At 44.4% G+C, this 17,125-nt stretch overlaps 1 protein-coding gene across 4 annotated transcripts in view; it reads left to right on the top strand.

Annotated features, from left to right (window-relative positions):
- The first annotated feature begins 531 nt into the window (after positions 1-531).
- Positions 532-17,125, top strand: part of KIRREL1 (kirre like nephrin family adhesion molecule 1) — a 109,663-nt gene continuing 93,069 nt past the window's right edge. For 3 of the 4 annotated variants that reach the window (XM_037039430.1, XM_037039428.1, XM_037039427.1), the window contains exon 1: positions 532-650. In XM_037039430.1, the coding sequence (XP_036895325.1) occupies positions 599-650 (52 nt within the window). In that variant the 5' untranslated portion in view covers positions 532-598. The remainder of the gene's footprint in view (positions 651-17,125) is intronic. The other variant, XM_037039429.1, reaches the window with a different exon arrangement.

The following is a 17,125-nucleotide window of genomic DNA, read 5'->3' as shown; positions in this document are numbered from 1 at the left end:
CCCAGCACCAAGACTGTGAATATAAATGGGAGAGAGGAATGGGTGGGCAAGTGTCCAGTCGTTCCTGTCCCACTGCCCATGATCGTCACACTTGTTATCCCCTTTGCCTTTGCCCTCAATCCCTTTTTCTCTTTGCTCTCTTACCATCTACATTCCAGCGAGGTGTGTGTGTGTGTGTGTGTGTGTGTGTGTGTGTGTGTGCGCGCGCGCGCGCGAGCGTGGGTTGGAGGAGGAGGAGGACGGTGGAGGAAGATTAGACGTCAGAGGAGGGAGGGAGAGAGGAAAAGAGGGAAAGAGGAGAAGGGTAGAGAATGGGAGAACAGGGATGAAACAAACCCAGAAAGAGAAAGCTCGAGGCTAGAAATAATAAAAGGGGGGGCGGGGGGAGGGAACCAGAGGAAGCGAAGAACCAGACTAGGAGGAAAGAGAGATAAAGAGAGGAGGGAAGGGAAGTGAGTTGGTGCGCACGAGAGTGTACGTGTGTACAGGGGGCGGGCGCGGGCGGGGGCGGTCCGGGCTCCTCCTCCCCAGCCATCTCCTCTGGCTCTGTCGCCAACTCCGGGCCCAGCCGCGGGCGGGCGCAGGGCGGGTAGACAGCATGCTGAGCCTCCTCATCTGGATTCTCACTCTCTCCGATACTTTCTCCCAAGGTAAGGAGGGCTATAATCCGCCCTGGACTCTACTCCCACCCCAGGTCTGGGGGACGGCACTCCCACTCTGGGGGTAATGGGGAGCCAGCGGCCCGCGGCCCTGGGGTCCTGACGCCATGAAACTGGGGCTAGGTCCCGGAGCAGAACCCTGGGGCTCGGGAGCGAAGTAACTGGGTCTGGGAAAGAATTAGTTTTCGGTTAAATAGACCAAGTTGCTTCCTCGCTGCGCGGGAGAACGGAGCAAAAAAAAAAAAGAGAGAGAGACTCGAAGTCTTTTCCCAAGCCTCTGGCAGCCCTACCTACCTTTCCACCCTCCGAGGCAGGGAGTCTGAACGCCTGGGTCCTGCCCGAGGGGATGGTTGCAAAGAGGTTGGGATTTCAGATTTGGGGGAGTGGGAGGTGCGCAGAAACCTGGGGACCCAGGCCTGAGAAGGCGTTGCTAAGGGAATCCTCCTACTCCAGCCTAGTCCTACGGGGGACCCAGTCAGAGATGGGGTTCCAGATTGCTTGGGGCTGCTCCTCTGGAGAAAGGGAGGGGTGCCTCGGGTTCCTGGTAGGCACCGTTGAAGGAAGGCACCGTTGAATTCCTGCCCCGTTGAAGGCTCAGGAATTCCAAAGGCAGTTTCAGGCCGTCTTGATATGGAGGAAGGCATTTGGGGGTAGGGATGATTAACACCCCACACTTTGGGTCAGGGAAGTGTTGATGTGAGCTTGTTTGGAACTGGCAGGGAGGAGGCTAAGAGATGAGGGAGAGGTTGAAAGAAATGAGGTTAGTGCACCATCATCAGGAGGGTGGGGGAGGGAGAGAGAAATAAAGAGCCCAGACCACACAGTCAGGACTGGGCAATTTGTGGGGGCAAATTCCCCTTTGTAGGTCTGAGTCTAACAAGATTTAATACTGCAGAGCTAGTCCCCCCAAAATGGAGATGACATAAATTAACACACAAACACCAAAAAATAGTCATAGACACTGAAGCAGACTACTCGCCTACTGAGGCAGACATAACCACAAGCATCCCCCACACTGAGACAGACATAAACACAAAGACACTGACACATGTAAGGAAGACAGATTCCTCTCCATATCAGCACATGCTTATACATTCATGTATCCAGACACATCAAAACTCATAGACCTAGTTCATATATGCAAGCAGGCATTTACAAGGACACAACACACACACACACACACACACACTGAAAACCTATAGATATCAACCATCCAGCAAACAAAGAAACTTGAACAGACATTCATGTAGTCAGGTACCTATGGAGATACACAAAATGGAGGAAGTAGTCTCTTTTTGAGGTGGGAAAATTCTGGAAATAGGAGAGTTACCTTGGATAGAATACCCTCTGTCATTTTCATTGTCTTGCCTTCCTGGGTTTGTGGGTGTGTTGTTAGGGGTGGCTTGTTATTCTGGATCCCTTCTCTCCTTGCAGTGCTCCTCTCAAGCTCCGAAAGCAAAGCCTGGTGATGGATCTTGATCCATCATCTCCCCCTCACCACACACACAAACACACACACATTTGAGATATGAGAGGAGCACACATTCCTGGTTTGAGTTGAGTAGGAATTGGTGTTGGGGGTGAATAGAAAGGAGGCCTAGTCCTGGGGTTGGCTGGCCAAGCCAGCCACATGGAAGAAAGTTGGGAGCATGATTTAAGTTCTGATTTTGTTCAACCAGGCTGCTAGAGAGGAAGAAAGGGGTGGGGGCATGCAGCTGGGTCAGTACTGGTATGAGTTGGAGGCAAGCTTATGTCTGCTCCTTTCCCTGCAGCTCTTACATGTCAGCATCATGGATATAAATGAACTTCAAGAAACAAAAGCTGCAGTTAGGAAACATGTGGATTGAATCGGGGAGAAAAATTGTTAGAAAGAGAGACATATGTTTTGTACCATTCTCCCTTTGGAAAGAGGGGAGGGGTTAAGGGTTAGCTGAGCTCCCATGTCCCTGCCTCCAGCAGGGGTGAAAACAAGACCTGTGCGAAAGTATTGAGGGGTTAGGAGTGGGACAGCAGGGGAGAGAATGAGTGAATGCCAAAGTAAAGAAAAGGAGAAAATAGACCAGAGGGGACAGGAAATAACTGCTGAGTGTTCTGGGAAGCTGAGTAAGGACTGGGGTGGAGGCAAGGATAGAAAAAGTGGAGATTTGGGAAGATGGGGTGGGAGGGAGGCTGTAGTACCTCCTGTACTTAGCTTCCATCTATAGAAAGGTATTCTAGGTCAGGGACTGGGTTGGTGAGAGAGGAAATGGCGATTGCCAGGGCACTGAGGTATGGTGGTGGGAAATGGAAAAAAGGTGGCATGAGAAAGCAGTTGAACTGAGGGGAACAGAGAAAAGAGGGAAGAGGATATTCAGCCTAGGCAGAGAAATAAAAATCACAGTTTAAAGAATGTCAGTGGGCTACATCAGCTTCATTTTTCACTAAATAATTTTTTGTATCTTATCTAAATGAAAACCATTATCCTTACCTCTATTTCCATCATGCTCCAGCTCCTCAGACTGATTGTGCCAAACATTGAAATATTTAATCATTTTTCTGGGACATTTTTCTACTCCCAGTCCTGGAGGGCAGAAATTGAAGAAGAAAGATTATAGCTAATCAAAGCAATGTGGGATGACAAGCTGGCTTGAAGTGGGAGCTGTCTCCAGAGTAAGGAGTGGAGGTAGGGGTGGGAGAAAACTCTGTCCCTTCAACTCTCAGAGGTCCTCTGGACATCCCTGCCACCTTCTGGGAGGGAGGTGAGAAGAAAGGCAAGAAACCAGAGGCCCTCCTAAATTCTCAGTATTCAAGTCTGAACACAGATACATCCTGGCATATAACATGAGTCTGGAAAAAGAGTAGTTGGGCATTGAGTCTTCCCTCCTCCCCCCCACACACACATTTCAGATGCCCCTCTTCCATCTGCTTAGCTCAGAGCAGGCCTGGAGGGTGAGAAAGAGGCAGGCAGACAAGGCAGAAATCAGGATAACCAGGCTTCCCTCCTTGATTCTGATTGGACTCTACCTTCTACTCAGCCCTAAAGGAAGGGCATACATCCAGTACTCAGTGCCTGTTGTTACCTCTGGTCACAGCCCTTGATCAGGAGGACATGGAGTCCTCTAGGTCTTCTCAACCTTCTCACCTTCTGCATGGTTGGTTGTCTTGCTCTGCCTTGGTTCTTTGGTGGTGTGGGGCAAAGACTGTCTTTTGGGCCTTAGAATTCACTACCTTGGCTTGAGAACTGTATACTCTTAATTAAAGCTTCTCTAGGCCCTCTTTATATCATCAGAGACCAAGTCTTAATTTTTTATCATCCTTTCAGTTTCTGACACAATTGATTTTGTGAGAGTGCTACTGTGTTAGAAGGCAGTATTAAATGGTGATTAAATCACAGGTCCCTGGTTGAACCCTACCTAGGCCACTTGGTAGCCCTGTCAGCTTAAACAAGGTATATGCTTTCTCTGTACTTCAGTCTTCTCATCTGTAAAGTGAGAATAGAAATAATATCCCATAAGGTTTCAATGGCACTTAAATATGTTGATCCATGTAAAGTGCCTGGAACAGTCTGACACAGAGAAAAGTGCTCAGTAATGCTTCTGGCTATTACTCTATGCCTAGACATAGAGGGATAAGCAATTGAGTTCTCTATATCTCCTTTCAAGCTCCTTTTTTATGCTTATTTTTTGTTTTCTTGCTCCAGCTGCACAGATTTTTGATCCCGTACTTCAGCACCTCCTCTTGTGTCTCGAATAGAGAGAACTGGGTTGTGGTAGGCAGACCCAGAAGAGGAAATTGACCAGCCTCTCCTTGATTGGAGAACTCAGAAGAAGTATGGGGAAAAGAATTGGGGAGAGAGCTAAGTGGAAGATGATGGTATTCTAGTGACACGGAACCAAAGCTTTTGTGAGAAATGAGGAGGGACATTAATCCCAAATGGCAACATTTCAGAGTCTGGAAATAATATGGATCATTTATTGAGCCCTGTGCTAGCTACTTTATATGTATTATTTAACTTAATCTATACAATGATCCCCTGAGATCAGTTCTATAATTATCTCCATTTCATGGATGAGAAATTGAGGCTTACACAGGTTAAGTATCTTGTTAACCAGTTGCGGGAGCCAGCTGACCTCAAAGCCTACCCCCTTCTCTTTTGCCAGAGATCCCACATGTCAGCAGGAATGGACATGTGGGATCCCTGGCAAAAGAGAAGGGGGTAGGCTTTGAGGTCAGCTGGATGCTGGGCTAGGACAAGGATTTTCCTGGTCCACTGCAGAATGAAAAGTAGGAGGAAAAGGGAGTGAGTGTCTCATAAAGATAAACTTATTAAAAATTTTTAAAACAATACTTCATTCTAAAGTTTTGTCATTCTACATACTTTGGTGTTGAATGGTTTTTCTTTAATGAATGATTGCTCATAACTGGCTTTTTTTAAGAAAAAGACTTTACTGGGCAAATGAAATGCTTTTCAACCTGTGTTTATTACTAGTAAACACAGCCTTAGGTCCATGAACTACAAATTTGAAAACTTTAATGCAAGGCAAACTCCTGGAGAGGTTCAGAATCCTAGAAAGGGAAGTACTGAACAGGGGCCTAGGGACAATCCCAGGACAGTCAGCTTCCAAAGCAACCCTGTCCCTGACAGACTTGCAGCCTGGGTGTTGGGTGGCCTGTTCCAGTCTCCTATGGGAGGCTTTACTTTGGCCTAGGGTGGTGAAAAGTGATTATAGGAAGTGGACTCCATACCAAAGCATCAAAGTGATATTTTATTAAATTCCTATGGTGTGCTTTTCATGTTCATTATTACTTATTCTTTTAAAGAACCTAGTGGAGTTAATGTTATTCTCATTTTATAGATGAGAAAACCAAAGCTGAATTTAATTAACCTACTCGATTAACCTACCTGTGGTTTAATTAACCATACCTGGCATGTTAGGTCCCAGATTTAAACTCTTTGTCTCACTACAAAGCCTACACTGGGACAGGCAACCTCTACTGTAGAGCAATAGCACTGTGCAACACCTCCCATAAGGCTGAGGCAGCTCTGCAGGGGAGAGGCTTTCTTTCTTTTCATCTTCCTCTCAGTAACAAAAAGGCTCTTCTTAGTGCCTCTCAGTCTTCTTCCACAAAACTCAGCCCAGGGCACCTAACCTACATCCATCTCTGTATCTTACTTTGATAGTTATGTGTTTTATTCAGTGGGGGTGAAGAACTGTGCATACTGCCCCTTTTCTGTCAGGAGAGGGAGGTTTGTAATAACTCATCCCCCTTTTGAGTCTTTTAACTTTATAAAGTGCTTTCCATTTTAGCAACATTTTGACATGTACCTTCTCATTTAATAGACCATCCTGTGATGTAGGCAGGGTAGTTATTATTTCTCACTTAATAGATGAGAAAACAGCCCTAAAGAGGTTAAATGATTTGCTAAGAGGTGGAAGTTGAATTGAAGGGAAGGGCTGGGGGTAAAAATTTCTTAATTGCTCCATTATTAATATCTGGGGGCTCTTTCCAACTGAAGATGGGGAAATTCCTCTCCATGATTCAAGTGCAGAGAAAGCTGTGCCCTTCTCAACCTACCAGCTCCTGTCTGATCCTTTCCCAGGGCCCACAGGCCATTTTACTAGAATATGCTAGACCCTTTGACTGGGAAAGGGCTTAGGTGTGTGGGTAGGTAGTCAGCAGTGAAGGAAAAAGAGGCAGCCATGTTCTTGATCCTGAAATGTGAAGCCAAGGAGAGGCAGTCTCAGGACTCTGGAAAGAGAATGGTCTCATTCCAAGTGAGGGAGAAAGTCATTCACATATGTGGAGGGCCCACTTTGTGTTTTGCATGTGTTAGTAGGTAATTTAATACTGACAATAATCTTTTAAATGTAAGAATTATCTCCATTTTATTTTATTTTTTAAAATATTTTATTTATTTATTTTTTTAGAGAGAGGGGAAGGGAAGGAGAAAGAGTGGGAGAGAAACATCAATATTTGGTTGCCACTCATGTGTCCCCTACTCGGGACCTGGCCTGCAACCCAGGCATGTGCCCTGATTGGGAATCAAACTGATGACTCTTTGCCTCACAGGCCTGTGCTCAATCCATTGAGCTACACCAGCCAGGGCAGAATTATCTCCATTTTATAGGTGGACAAAGAGAAACCCAAAGAAGTTAAGTCCAAGATGACAGACATAGCTAGTAAGTGAAAGCCAGGACTAGAACCCAAGTAGAGAAGTTGGAATGAAGCCAAAGGATTGCTTCCCAGAAGGAAACTCTGAACACTGTCATGTCCATGTCTTCTAAATCACTGCTGCATGCAAACCTGCAGATATAGTTTCTATGTCCAGCATGTGTTCCCACATGCAGGTGCATAATTCACACATGAATTTACACATGTGATCATTTCTTACCCCTTACATGTATGGACAAATACCTCAGTCTTTACCTCAGTCCTTGCATTCATCAGAGCACTAGTGTATAACCCTGCCACATTTCTCTGTATCATTTTACTTTAGCTGTGGCAGCCATCATTGTTTTTTGAAGGCACTACTTTTTGTCTTGTCTTGCATGTTATCTATTCCTCTGATAAATGCACACATTACAAAGTGAAAGTCAGAACTCTTGTGTTCTGCATTAACCCTGGTCCCTCTCCATCCTGCAGCCCAGGTTTCACACCTTCCTGCTTCTGATTCACAGGCAATATGAACCTGATTAAGTTCTTTGACCACTTAGGATAAAAGATGCTCTAGCTCCCAGACATTGTTCATGATCGCAATTTATTTTCTTTTTCCATTCCACTCTCTCTCCCTTTGTCAACTCTCTCCAAGTTCCCAGTTTTTCTTTCCGTCCACAGTCTCATTCTCTCTAGCAACTTTTATTAACCTCTGTTGTCTGCAGAAGCTGAAGCCTCATTTTTCTCTGCCCTCCTGGAGTTCATTTAACAAAATTGGAATTGTATTGAAATATTTATTGGTTGGCCTTGCAACCAACCAACCTCCTCAGGATTAAGAATTTTAAATCCAGGAGTGGAAATCTCTAGTTCTCTCTAGCAAATTCTGTTAGTTTCCCAGGAGATTAAGGATGTTGCTTCCTTCCTATGGTGGCATGGCTCTGGAAAGGTGATGGGAGAATCTTCAAGAAGGAAAGGGCATGGGTTTTCAGGCAGGGAAGGGACAGCAGGAGCCTGAGTCTCTGGTGCTTTTTCACCCACAGACCAGGTTACAAATCATAGATTCTCCTAGACTGGGTCATTTGGTGCTTTTCTTCTCTGCCATTTATTTCCTTCTAAAGCAACATGAAGATGCCTGGGGAAAGTAGTCTCGGTTACTCCCTTTAGCAGAAATGGGTTGTGTGCTTATTATGTGCTGGGCACTGGTATTACTAAATGAGTAAAATACTGTCCCTGCCCTTAAGGGTCCCATTTTCTGATTTAGGTGAAAATTACCAAACTTCAGTAGACCTTAGTTTCCTCTTCCATAAAATGGGAAGAATTCTTTTTTTCAAATCAGCAAATGTATGTTATGATGTATAAAACATACTGGTAAACTTTATGGGGAATTTTTAAAATAACATCAAATGGTCCCTTCTCTCTAAGAAACTAAACTGTACATACACCAATAAGACTGGTGCCTGGATAGCGGTGTACAAGTTCAAAGCTGGAGAGTTCAGGAAGGGAGTCTGATGTGGGTTGAAGAGACCAGGAAAGACTCCATGGAGGAGAGGATCCAAGGATGGACAGGATATGGATGTGGCAGGAAAATGGAGAGCATTACCAGACTGACCTAACTTCCTTCGCCAACATGTGGCTGCCTGAATGTTCAGAGTACACAGAGGCTGGTGCAGCTGAGGATTTGGGGTGGGGAGAAATAAATGAGATGATTCAGAAAACTAGATTCTGGGGCCAGACTTGTGTAGGTCCTGAAAAATCAGTCCAGATGTTATCCTGTAAGAAGAGAGCCAAGGATTTATCTTTTGTAAAGAATATGTTAAGAACCGGTAAGATTCCTACCTCATTCCTCACCAACTCTCCTCCTCTTCTTAAACACTTCATCTACTGGAGCTGCTATAGATATTTGCAACCCCTTCAATTAGGAAGGGGCAGGAGAATGAGAAAAGGAGAGGAGGGGAAAGAAGAAAAGTGAAGTAGACAGACCATCAGGGTGTGAGCAGAAAACCTCAGAGAAGTATTAGTTCCCTCTTGGGAAGTCTCAGATCTGTAACTTGAGTTGGGGAGGCTTTGGAATAATGAGAAAATCTGTTTTTCTCTAAGAATCTTCTGCTATAGATAAAGATGCACCCAGAAGCAGACTTCAAAGATAACCAAGAGGAGAGCCCTGCAGCCTGGTGCATACCTAAGGTTTTTGTCATTTGTTCCCTGGAGATTAGGCTGGATCTGCTCTGCACAGAGTCTGGAGGGAATCATCTGATTTCATCAGAGGGCCAATGTCTGCAGGGTTATGGCCTGGGCTGTTTCTTCTGGTCAGTAACAATAGGTGTATGTTCATTTTGGGGGGCTGAGACTAGAGACTTTTAAACCTCTGGGAAAGAAGTGAGCTCTGATTTTTGAAATAGAAACCTTGAAGAATTCCTGCATTCCTGCAAGGAGGGTTAAAGCCTATGTTCAACTCAGAAAGTGTTTTGTTGTTGTTGTTGTTGTTGTTGTTGTTTGTTTGTTTGTTTTTTACTGGTTGAGCCTGGCTCTCACCTAGGTACCAGGATAAAAAGGTAAGTAAAACTTAGTCCCTTTCCTGAGACACTCTCAGTTGGGTGTAGGAGACAGATGTATAAACAAACATATATTGGCAATGCTGTATATGAAGAAAGGTTGTGAGAGGGGTATGTGAAAAATGCTGAAGTCTAACTGTTCCAAACAGAGAGAGGCAGAGAGACAGATAGCGATAGAATGAGAAGAGTGGAATAGAGCCTAGCAGGACAAGGGGACCTCCACAGATATGAGGCTTGGGCTGAAGCTGGAGCTCTAGACAATCCCTGATTGTGCCCCCTGCTCCAGATGGAAGGAGCCGAGGAATCTGAAGAAGTGGCTCGTCCCAAGGATTATAATTTCAATAAACAATGACAGTTTATATAAAGTGCACTTTCCCAAATCTCCCAATCTCTTATGTCCAATTGTTCCATTCTGTCCACCTCCACCCCCCCCCACTAAACTTAACTGACCTAATTTCTAAATTAACTTGGTCTTTATAATTAGTTTAGCTGAGTTTCTTTTTTTCTCTTCCTCCCTGAAGTTTCCCAGGATCAGCCTTGTACACCTGCTTGCTCCATTACCTGGCATTGTCAAGCCATGAGGTGTTTTTAACTTCTTCTTCCCATTATTTCCCAACTGGAAGATTATTAAAAGGCCAGAGACTGAGATTCATAGATGGGGGCAGGGAGAGAGAGACAGATAGACAGACAATGGGAGGAGAGAAGGCATATTCAAAGGAACAGAAAGCCAGGGATAAGCAGGCTGGCAGGATGAAACTTTGAGAGAGGTGAGGTTTTCTTTGTCTTGATTACCTAGTCATCCAGAATGACTTTCCTCTGGAGAGCAGGACTCTTGGATTTTAATACCAAACCCCAAATTTGCTACTCTTGCCTCAATCTTAATCTCCCTGGAAATCTACCAGCTTGACCTCACTGTGGGACTGGGTGGGAGTGCACCCCTCTTTGCCCACCTCCTACACACACACTGGTGGTGGCTACCACTGCCAGTACTGTCAACTTTTCAGCACCCACCCTCAAGTTAGCTACTGTGTGAATGATGGTTGATCCTAGGCTGATGTATTTATCACTGATGCACACATCTGGGAAGTCCCTCTCACTGTGATTGAAGTGAGTATCCAAATTCATTTCAATGTCATTTTAAACCAAATATAATTAAAAAGGAAAATCTGGCTTTGGAAAGAAAGAGAAGGGAGGGAGGGAGAGAGAGAGAAAGAAAGGAAAAAAGGAAAAGAAAAAAAAGAAAGGAAAAAATCAATGCATTACAAAACCTAGGTGGAGTGACTTCTGGATTATTTGCACCATTGCTACTTTGTATTTATATAGAAGATTGAGATGGAAACCTGTAAAGCCTGTACCTAACCCTTTAATTTTTTACCAGGGTCATATCATAAGACTGGCCTCTTTCAGCACAACCCCGGAATTGGGTAATCCCTCAAGTGCATTGGGACCTCTTTGACAGAGTGCCTGTGGGTAAACCAGTCTTTTTCCCAGTAGGGGTACCACCTCTGCAGTCATGACCAAGTCACTTAACTGGATCATCAGTTTTCTCATCTATAAAATGGAGGCAATAATACCTACCCCAGAGAGTTGACTGGATGAAGATATCTATACTAAAGAAGCAGCCCTGGCTGGTATAGCTCAGTGGATTGAGCGCGGGCCTGCGAACCACATGATCGCGGTTCGATTCCCAGTCAGGGCACATGCCTGGGTTGCAGGCCAGTTTCCAGCAGGGGACTCACGAGAGGCAACCATACATTGATACTTCTCTCCTTCCCTTCCCCTCTAAAAGATAAATAAATAAAATCTTAAAAAAAAGAAGCAGAATCTGTAACACAGTACATATTCAGTAAATCAAAGTTATTAATATTGCACAGTGCCTGTTTTTTACAGCTCATGGTTCAAGGCAGATCTGAGGTAGGCAGACAATAGCATGAGTGAAGAACAAATAACAGTCCAAATACAGATAAGTATTGGCTAAGTGTGCCAAGAGAGGTTACCATTGATATAGTACCTCTGAATTTATGGTCTCTGCCATGCATTGCAGTGGGAGCTTGGAGACAGCAGCACAGAGTGATAGAAAGCAACTTTGTATAGAATTAGGTCTGTGTTGTGGTTCTGAAGATTGAGTGGCCTTTTCACCCTCATGAACCTTAGTTTCATCATTTGTGAAATGCAGTGACAGCAGCCACTTACCTCTACTTTAAGTCCCGAAAAAGTAGCCCTTGGAAGTGCATAGTAAAGGTGACCATCATCTTAGCCCTGTCCCTCAGAAGGTTTCAACCCAGTGCATTAGAACAGTGATACTCGAATTTTAACCTGCTTTTGAGACACCTGGGGATCTTGTTAAAGTGCATATTCTGAATTAGAAGGTCAGGTGCATTGGCACCAAGCTCCCAGATGATGCTTATGTTGCTGGTCCTAGAACCACACTTTGAAATGTTAGAAGATGCTTTCCTCTAGGGAAATAAATCTTCAACATTTTAATGGGAGTAAAGAGAAGATAGGACTCATTTGAGTCAAGAGAGGGTATGAATCATTTAACTCAATTCACTTTTCAGCAGCTTAGCTGTATAACAAAACTCAGGTGGGTCATTGCTTCAGGAGTACCTATATGTTTGTGGGACAGGAGTGGATACAGTGATTGCTGGTGTGTCCATCTCTGACCCTAAAATTGACCTGACCTTCATGCCTTGTCCCTGCCACCTCACACGCTCTCAGCATCCCCCAACCCACCCCATTAATGTGCACTCATGCCAATAGCTGGCACCTGCAAAGTTCAACAGCAACCATTCAGTGTGTTGGTGGAAACCCCTCCATTTCTAAGCCAGTTGGGCATTTGCACTCTATTTTTTTTCTTCTATGAAAAATGCCCTTATAATCTAGCTCTCAATTTGGTGTAGATTTGGGGGAAGACATTTTTCACAGAGTTGCTAGATGGGGCTTTGTCTTGAAAATTGAGTCATGAACAAATTGTGTGATTTGAGAAGGATGATGGTTCATAGGCTTAACTGGAAGCATGATTTAGTGGGAACAGTGGAGTACCACCTCTGAACAGGTCAGTTTCTCACACTCACATAGAGGTAATGGTTGTTCAGCCATCATGATGACCTAACTCACTCTTTCCTTCCTTTCTCTATCTGTGCTCAGAGCTCCAGGATGTAGAGAAGATCCACAAGCCAGAAAAGAGGGAACCTCAACCTTCACAGGCCTCCTGATTCACTTGGTCCTTATATCCAGGGATTCCTGTCCACAAGGGGAAACAGGAACCTCCCATTAATTATCCTTCATACTCTTCTGTCCCTTAGAAGACAGACACATATTCAGCTATCTGCAAATTCAAATGGGGACTTTGCAAACTACACACATAAGTCCTGAGGGATTTCAGAGTAAATCTAGAAGTAGGTGGGATCAATCAGTTTAAATTTCCTAAAACCCAGAACATAGGGTCAAGAACAAAAATGAGGAGATGATTCTTTAAGAATCTTAACATCTTTAGACACTCACAATATCTCCTTTGGGTAAGATTAATTTTAATCAACCTTGACACATCAGTGTTTGTCCTTTTTCTTAAAAGAATGGAATTTTACTAGCTCTCTCTGCTTACTTTTATATTTAATAATCCTTGGTGAGTAGGAAGTTCTTTGGGTCTAACCTGACCCCTCTTTTTCCTCCTTGAAAAAAAAAAACCTCTTAGGTAACTGAGAGGACTGTAACTGAATAAGCCTCTAATATTTTCTTTGTCTGGATAAATAACATTTTCCCCAAAGGGTTAATTTTCTCTCATTTCAAGGCAAAGTTCCTTATAATAGAGAAGCAAACCCAGAAAGGTCATAGATGAGATTACCTCTGAGGCCCCAAATGAGCCAGAGCAGGTCGTCTATTTAGTGGTCAGATTTGTTTTCTAACAAACCACCAAGGATATCCTCCCATGGTTCCCAGTCAGGACCAGAAGGTTAATGTTCACAGGAGCCTGGTGGCTGAGTCACCATGCCTTTGCTTGTCTAGTTTTCTCTTCTCAGCTGCTCAGAGAAGCTGGGACCTGGAGGGCTCTGGTGTCCTTCACATCTTCTCCAGCTAATGACCTGAGAGCCCCTCTTCCGCTTTCCTCTGGGAACAGGCTGAGAGGAGTTTTGGCATCTGCTGCTGAACCAGGTACTTATAGAAAAGTAGGACATAGAGGGGAGATGGTAAAAGTAGGCCTATCTACAGTTAGGACCTGTTCTAGTTTCAGAACAGGAGGAATAATTTTCTTTGGGAATCACACAGGAATGCACTCAGCCCAGCGTTACATAGGTGTCCTGGGTGGATCCTTAATGACATCTGTGTGGCAGAGAAAGGAGGGGAGGGGATATCTGAAGTGGGATGTCTGTCTTTGGAGACCTCCTGATCTAATGAAGGAGTTGGGACATCTCCCTGGGATACTGAGCGATATGAGGTAAGTGTAAACTCTTGGCTCTAAACTTAAACTTGAAGGAGGAGACTTGTTTTATTCTACTGGATAGCTAATTATAATAGGGGAGATAGGTTTCTTTATCTTCCTCGGGGTCTAAACACATACTAATATCATTTAAATAAGGTAGAGGGGGTGGTTTGGACCCTGTTGTGCATTTACACAGGAGATAAGAGATACTGGAGCTGGTGGATCAGTTAAGGAAGGTTCTTGGGGAAGGACAGAGTGAATAATGGAATAGGGTGGGAAGGATTGATAGGGCAGAATCCATTGAAATAAAAAGTAGAAGAGACCACCCTACAGGAGGGCTTGGTGAAAGGAGAGTAGGGGCCAGAAAGAGGTCTGGTCAGCTAGGGCCATGTGGTCTGGAGGCTATGGTTGTTGAGAACTTCACTGTTGCCTTGTCAGGCTGTGGTTCCAGCAGCATTTACATCCAACCAGCCTGTGACATCCTCCCCAACATGTATAGGCAACCATGCACCTCAGGAAAGGAATGGTGTTAAAGCAGTTTCTACTCCCTTGAGGACAGAGCAGAATGCAAGTCCTCCAATGAGGAGGAGCTAGTATGTCTAGGGGGAGAGAGGACAACTTGATTCCAGCATGGGGCCTGCCTGTGAAGAATCTTGTATTCGATGAGGGGTGGCAGCTCTTTTTCAAGGGTAGCTATGGCCCAGGATCCTGAAAGCACTGTGAGATAACCTGGCACAGGACAATCTGAAGCACAGTTAGGCTGTCATCTACTAGTGGAACCACATGTTCCAGGGCTCAGGCTGCTCTCTGCCCCCTGGCTGGATGCTCCTTGGGCCTTCTTTCTCACGTTGTCCATCTGTCACTTGCAGGAGTGAAATGAGCTCTGTTCCTGAAGCATTTGGTGCTTGATAATTGTGGATTATAGCTAACTCTCAATACTAATTTTTTGGCTCATCTCAGGTTCTATCATTAAAGCAAAGCCCGAGTCCTTTTCTTTTTATTATCTCTTAATTAATCACTCTGGCTTCCACACTTAGCAGATAATTATAGTCTCCTGGGTAGAAAGCTTATTTTTATAACCTCCTGTTTCACATTGGTAGGGGTGGGGGGTGGGAAGGAAGTGGGGTGGAGGTGGGGGCTGAGTGGGAAGAGAAATTTTGAAGGAAGGTGGGGGCAGTGGGTGGGTGAGACCAATGGAGAAGAATAAAGGGACATCTGAGCAGCAACAAGGGGGTACATGAAGTGGTGAGCAGAACCCCTAGTCTTCCCAGGAAGCCCAAGGAAGCTCTGCAAGGGGACAAGGAGGCCAGCAGTGCTCCCTCCAGAAGGCCTCACTGGGTCCCCCAGCACTGGGGCAGCCTGAGCTGCATTGCTTGATACCTTGGCCTATCGAGGTAGGGTGGGATTTAGCAGGAAGTGAGCCAAAGTGAAGTTCATTCAACCATGTTCTAGGATATGAGGAAAGCTGGAATGGGAAAGACTGGGATAAGGAAAAGAATGGCAGGACCATCATCCAATTAGGACCCAGAGTTTGCCCTGGAATTTTTCTATTTTGAGCAGAGCAGGACACTCACTCTGGGGCTTAACCACATGGAAATGACTAAGAAGTTATCTCTTAGTGATGTGATCAAATTAAGAGGAAAAGACTTAATAGTTCCTCACACCTAATTCAGTAGGCACTACACCATGTTCCAACCTAGAGAGGAGGGGGGACAATATCCAGGTGATGGATATGAGAAGCTCAAGAGACAAAAGATTTTACCTAGAGAGTTAGATACATGCTGGATTAGAACCTGAAGCTCTAGCATAGACTCATGTGTCTGTCACTCATTACTGTTTATCATTGTGTCTCTAGCTCCTGCCAGTCCCACAGGAGGTAATGGACAATGGGGGACATTTATTTTTTCCCTTTCTTGATTGAATTTTCTTTCATGACCATAACCCAATGCACTTGGTCTTTAAAACAAAATAATTGGATCCTACTATTTTGCCATTAGCTATAAAACATTGAAATTGTTATATAACCAGAGTATTAGGTTCTTTGTTGGTAAATGGACATCTTGAAAGGACTGCAGTCAATAGGGTCTGACAGAAGTAAGGCCTGCTTGAGTGTGGTTGGTAGGATAATAATATGGGTGCAATAATTTATAGTTTTAATTTGAACATTCACCTAAAATGTCACATGGTGTGCTTGAGTGTGATATTGTTATGTTACAGAATTACATGCTTATGATGTTGTAATAAAATATTTTGTAATAAAAAAGAGGCATTATTTGTGCCAGACCCTATAGGTAAAACAGAGTCCTTGGAATTTGAAAGGTTGTAAACAAATATCTGTTATTACAACAACTATTGTTATTACCACTATACATGAAAGAATCTAGCCTAACCTAGAAGGAACCACATAAAACAAGTTGATTTTTGTAAAAATTAGTGAGGGAGTGAGGGTACTTTAGTTCAACTTCCTCAGTAAAGGAAGGCACAAAATATCTACCCTGCATTCCTTCTGGGGTATGCTGTTGAACAAAGCCTTGACAGCTCAGGACACTCTGTCCCAGTGCAGTTTTTCTTTCTACAGATAAGTTGTCTGTTCTAGCCAGGTGTGCTTCCAGTGCAGTGCTTATTGGCAGTCAGCTCCAGGCAGGGTTAATCTTCCCATTACTGACCTCCAGGCCTCAGACTGCCCACTGCACCTGCTGCCCATGTGGCAAAAGGTTAAATGTGTCATCTCGTATGGCTTTCAGCTTCTGGCTCAGCTCGGAATTCCTGGCCATTATAATAGGAACATCTGTATTCAGGAGGCAACATAGAAAGAGCACTATGGTGTGAGTCTAGCTATGGATTTGAGCACCATTTGTGTCTCTAATGGAGTGACCTTATACAGTGATCTGGACCTGTTTTCTTAATTAATTTTCCTACTCTTTTGCTGTCCTATGGGAGTTTACAAAAGGGATTGGTTCTTCCTTAATGAGATCCTGGATCTCTGAGGATCTTTTTCATGCCAAGGCCAGAGGTACTGATTTCAGAGGACTAAAGTAGGGGTAACCCAGGAGAAGCATCATTTGTTCAGGAACAAGGATGGAAGCAAAAGTTTTATACATTTTCACATCTGATCTGGACTTGGGATAAGGAGAGCAGGAGTCCCTCACACACAGATAGTCCACTGTCCTGGGGTTGGTCTGGCCTGCTCTAGGAAAGTGAGGGACCCTGGACCAAGGGTTTGGGTGCATATTGATAAGATTCTCTCCCTGAAGAGACATGTTCTGGCTTTACTCTGAACTTTAGCTTTGGTCTATGAAAAGGTTTTGCAGAGTCTTGTGGGAACATAAGCATTTGGCAGATTTCTTTTCCTGAAAGCT

This window comes from Sturnira hondurensis, unplaced genomic scaffold (genome assembly GCF_014824575.4).
Source record: "Sturnira hondurensis isolate 20B ecotype Veracruz unplaced genomic scaffold, ASM1482457v3 Scaffold0025370, whole genome shotgun sequence".
NCBI lineage: Eukaryota > Metazoa > Chordata > Mammalia > Chiroptera > Phyllostomidae > Sturnira > Sturnira hondurensis.
The sequence above is the reverse complement of the archived record's forward strand: the minus strand, read 5'-3'. Positions and strand labels throughout refer to the sequence as shown.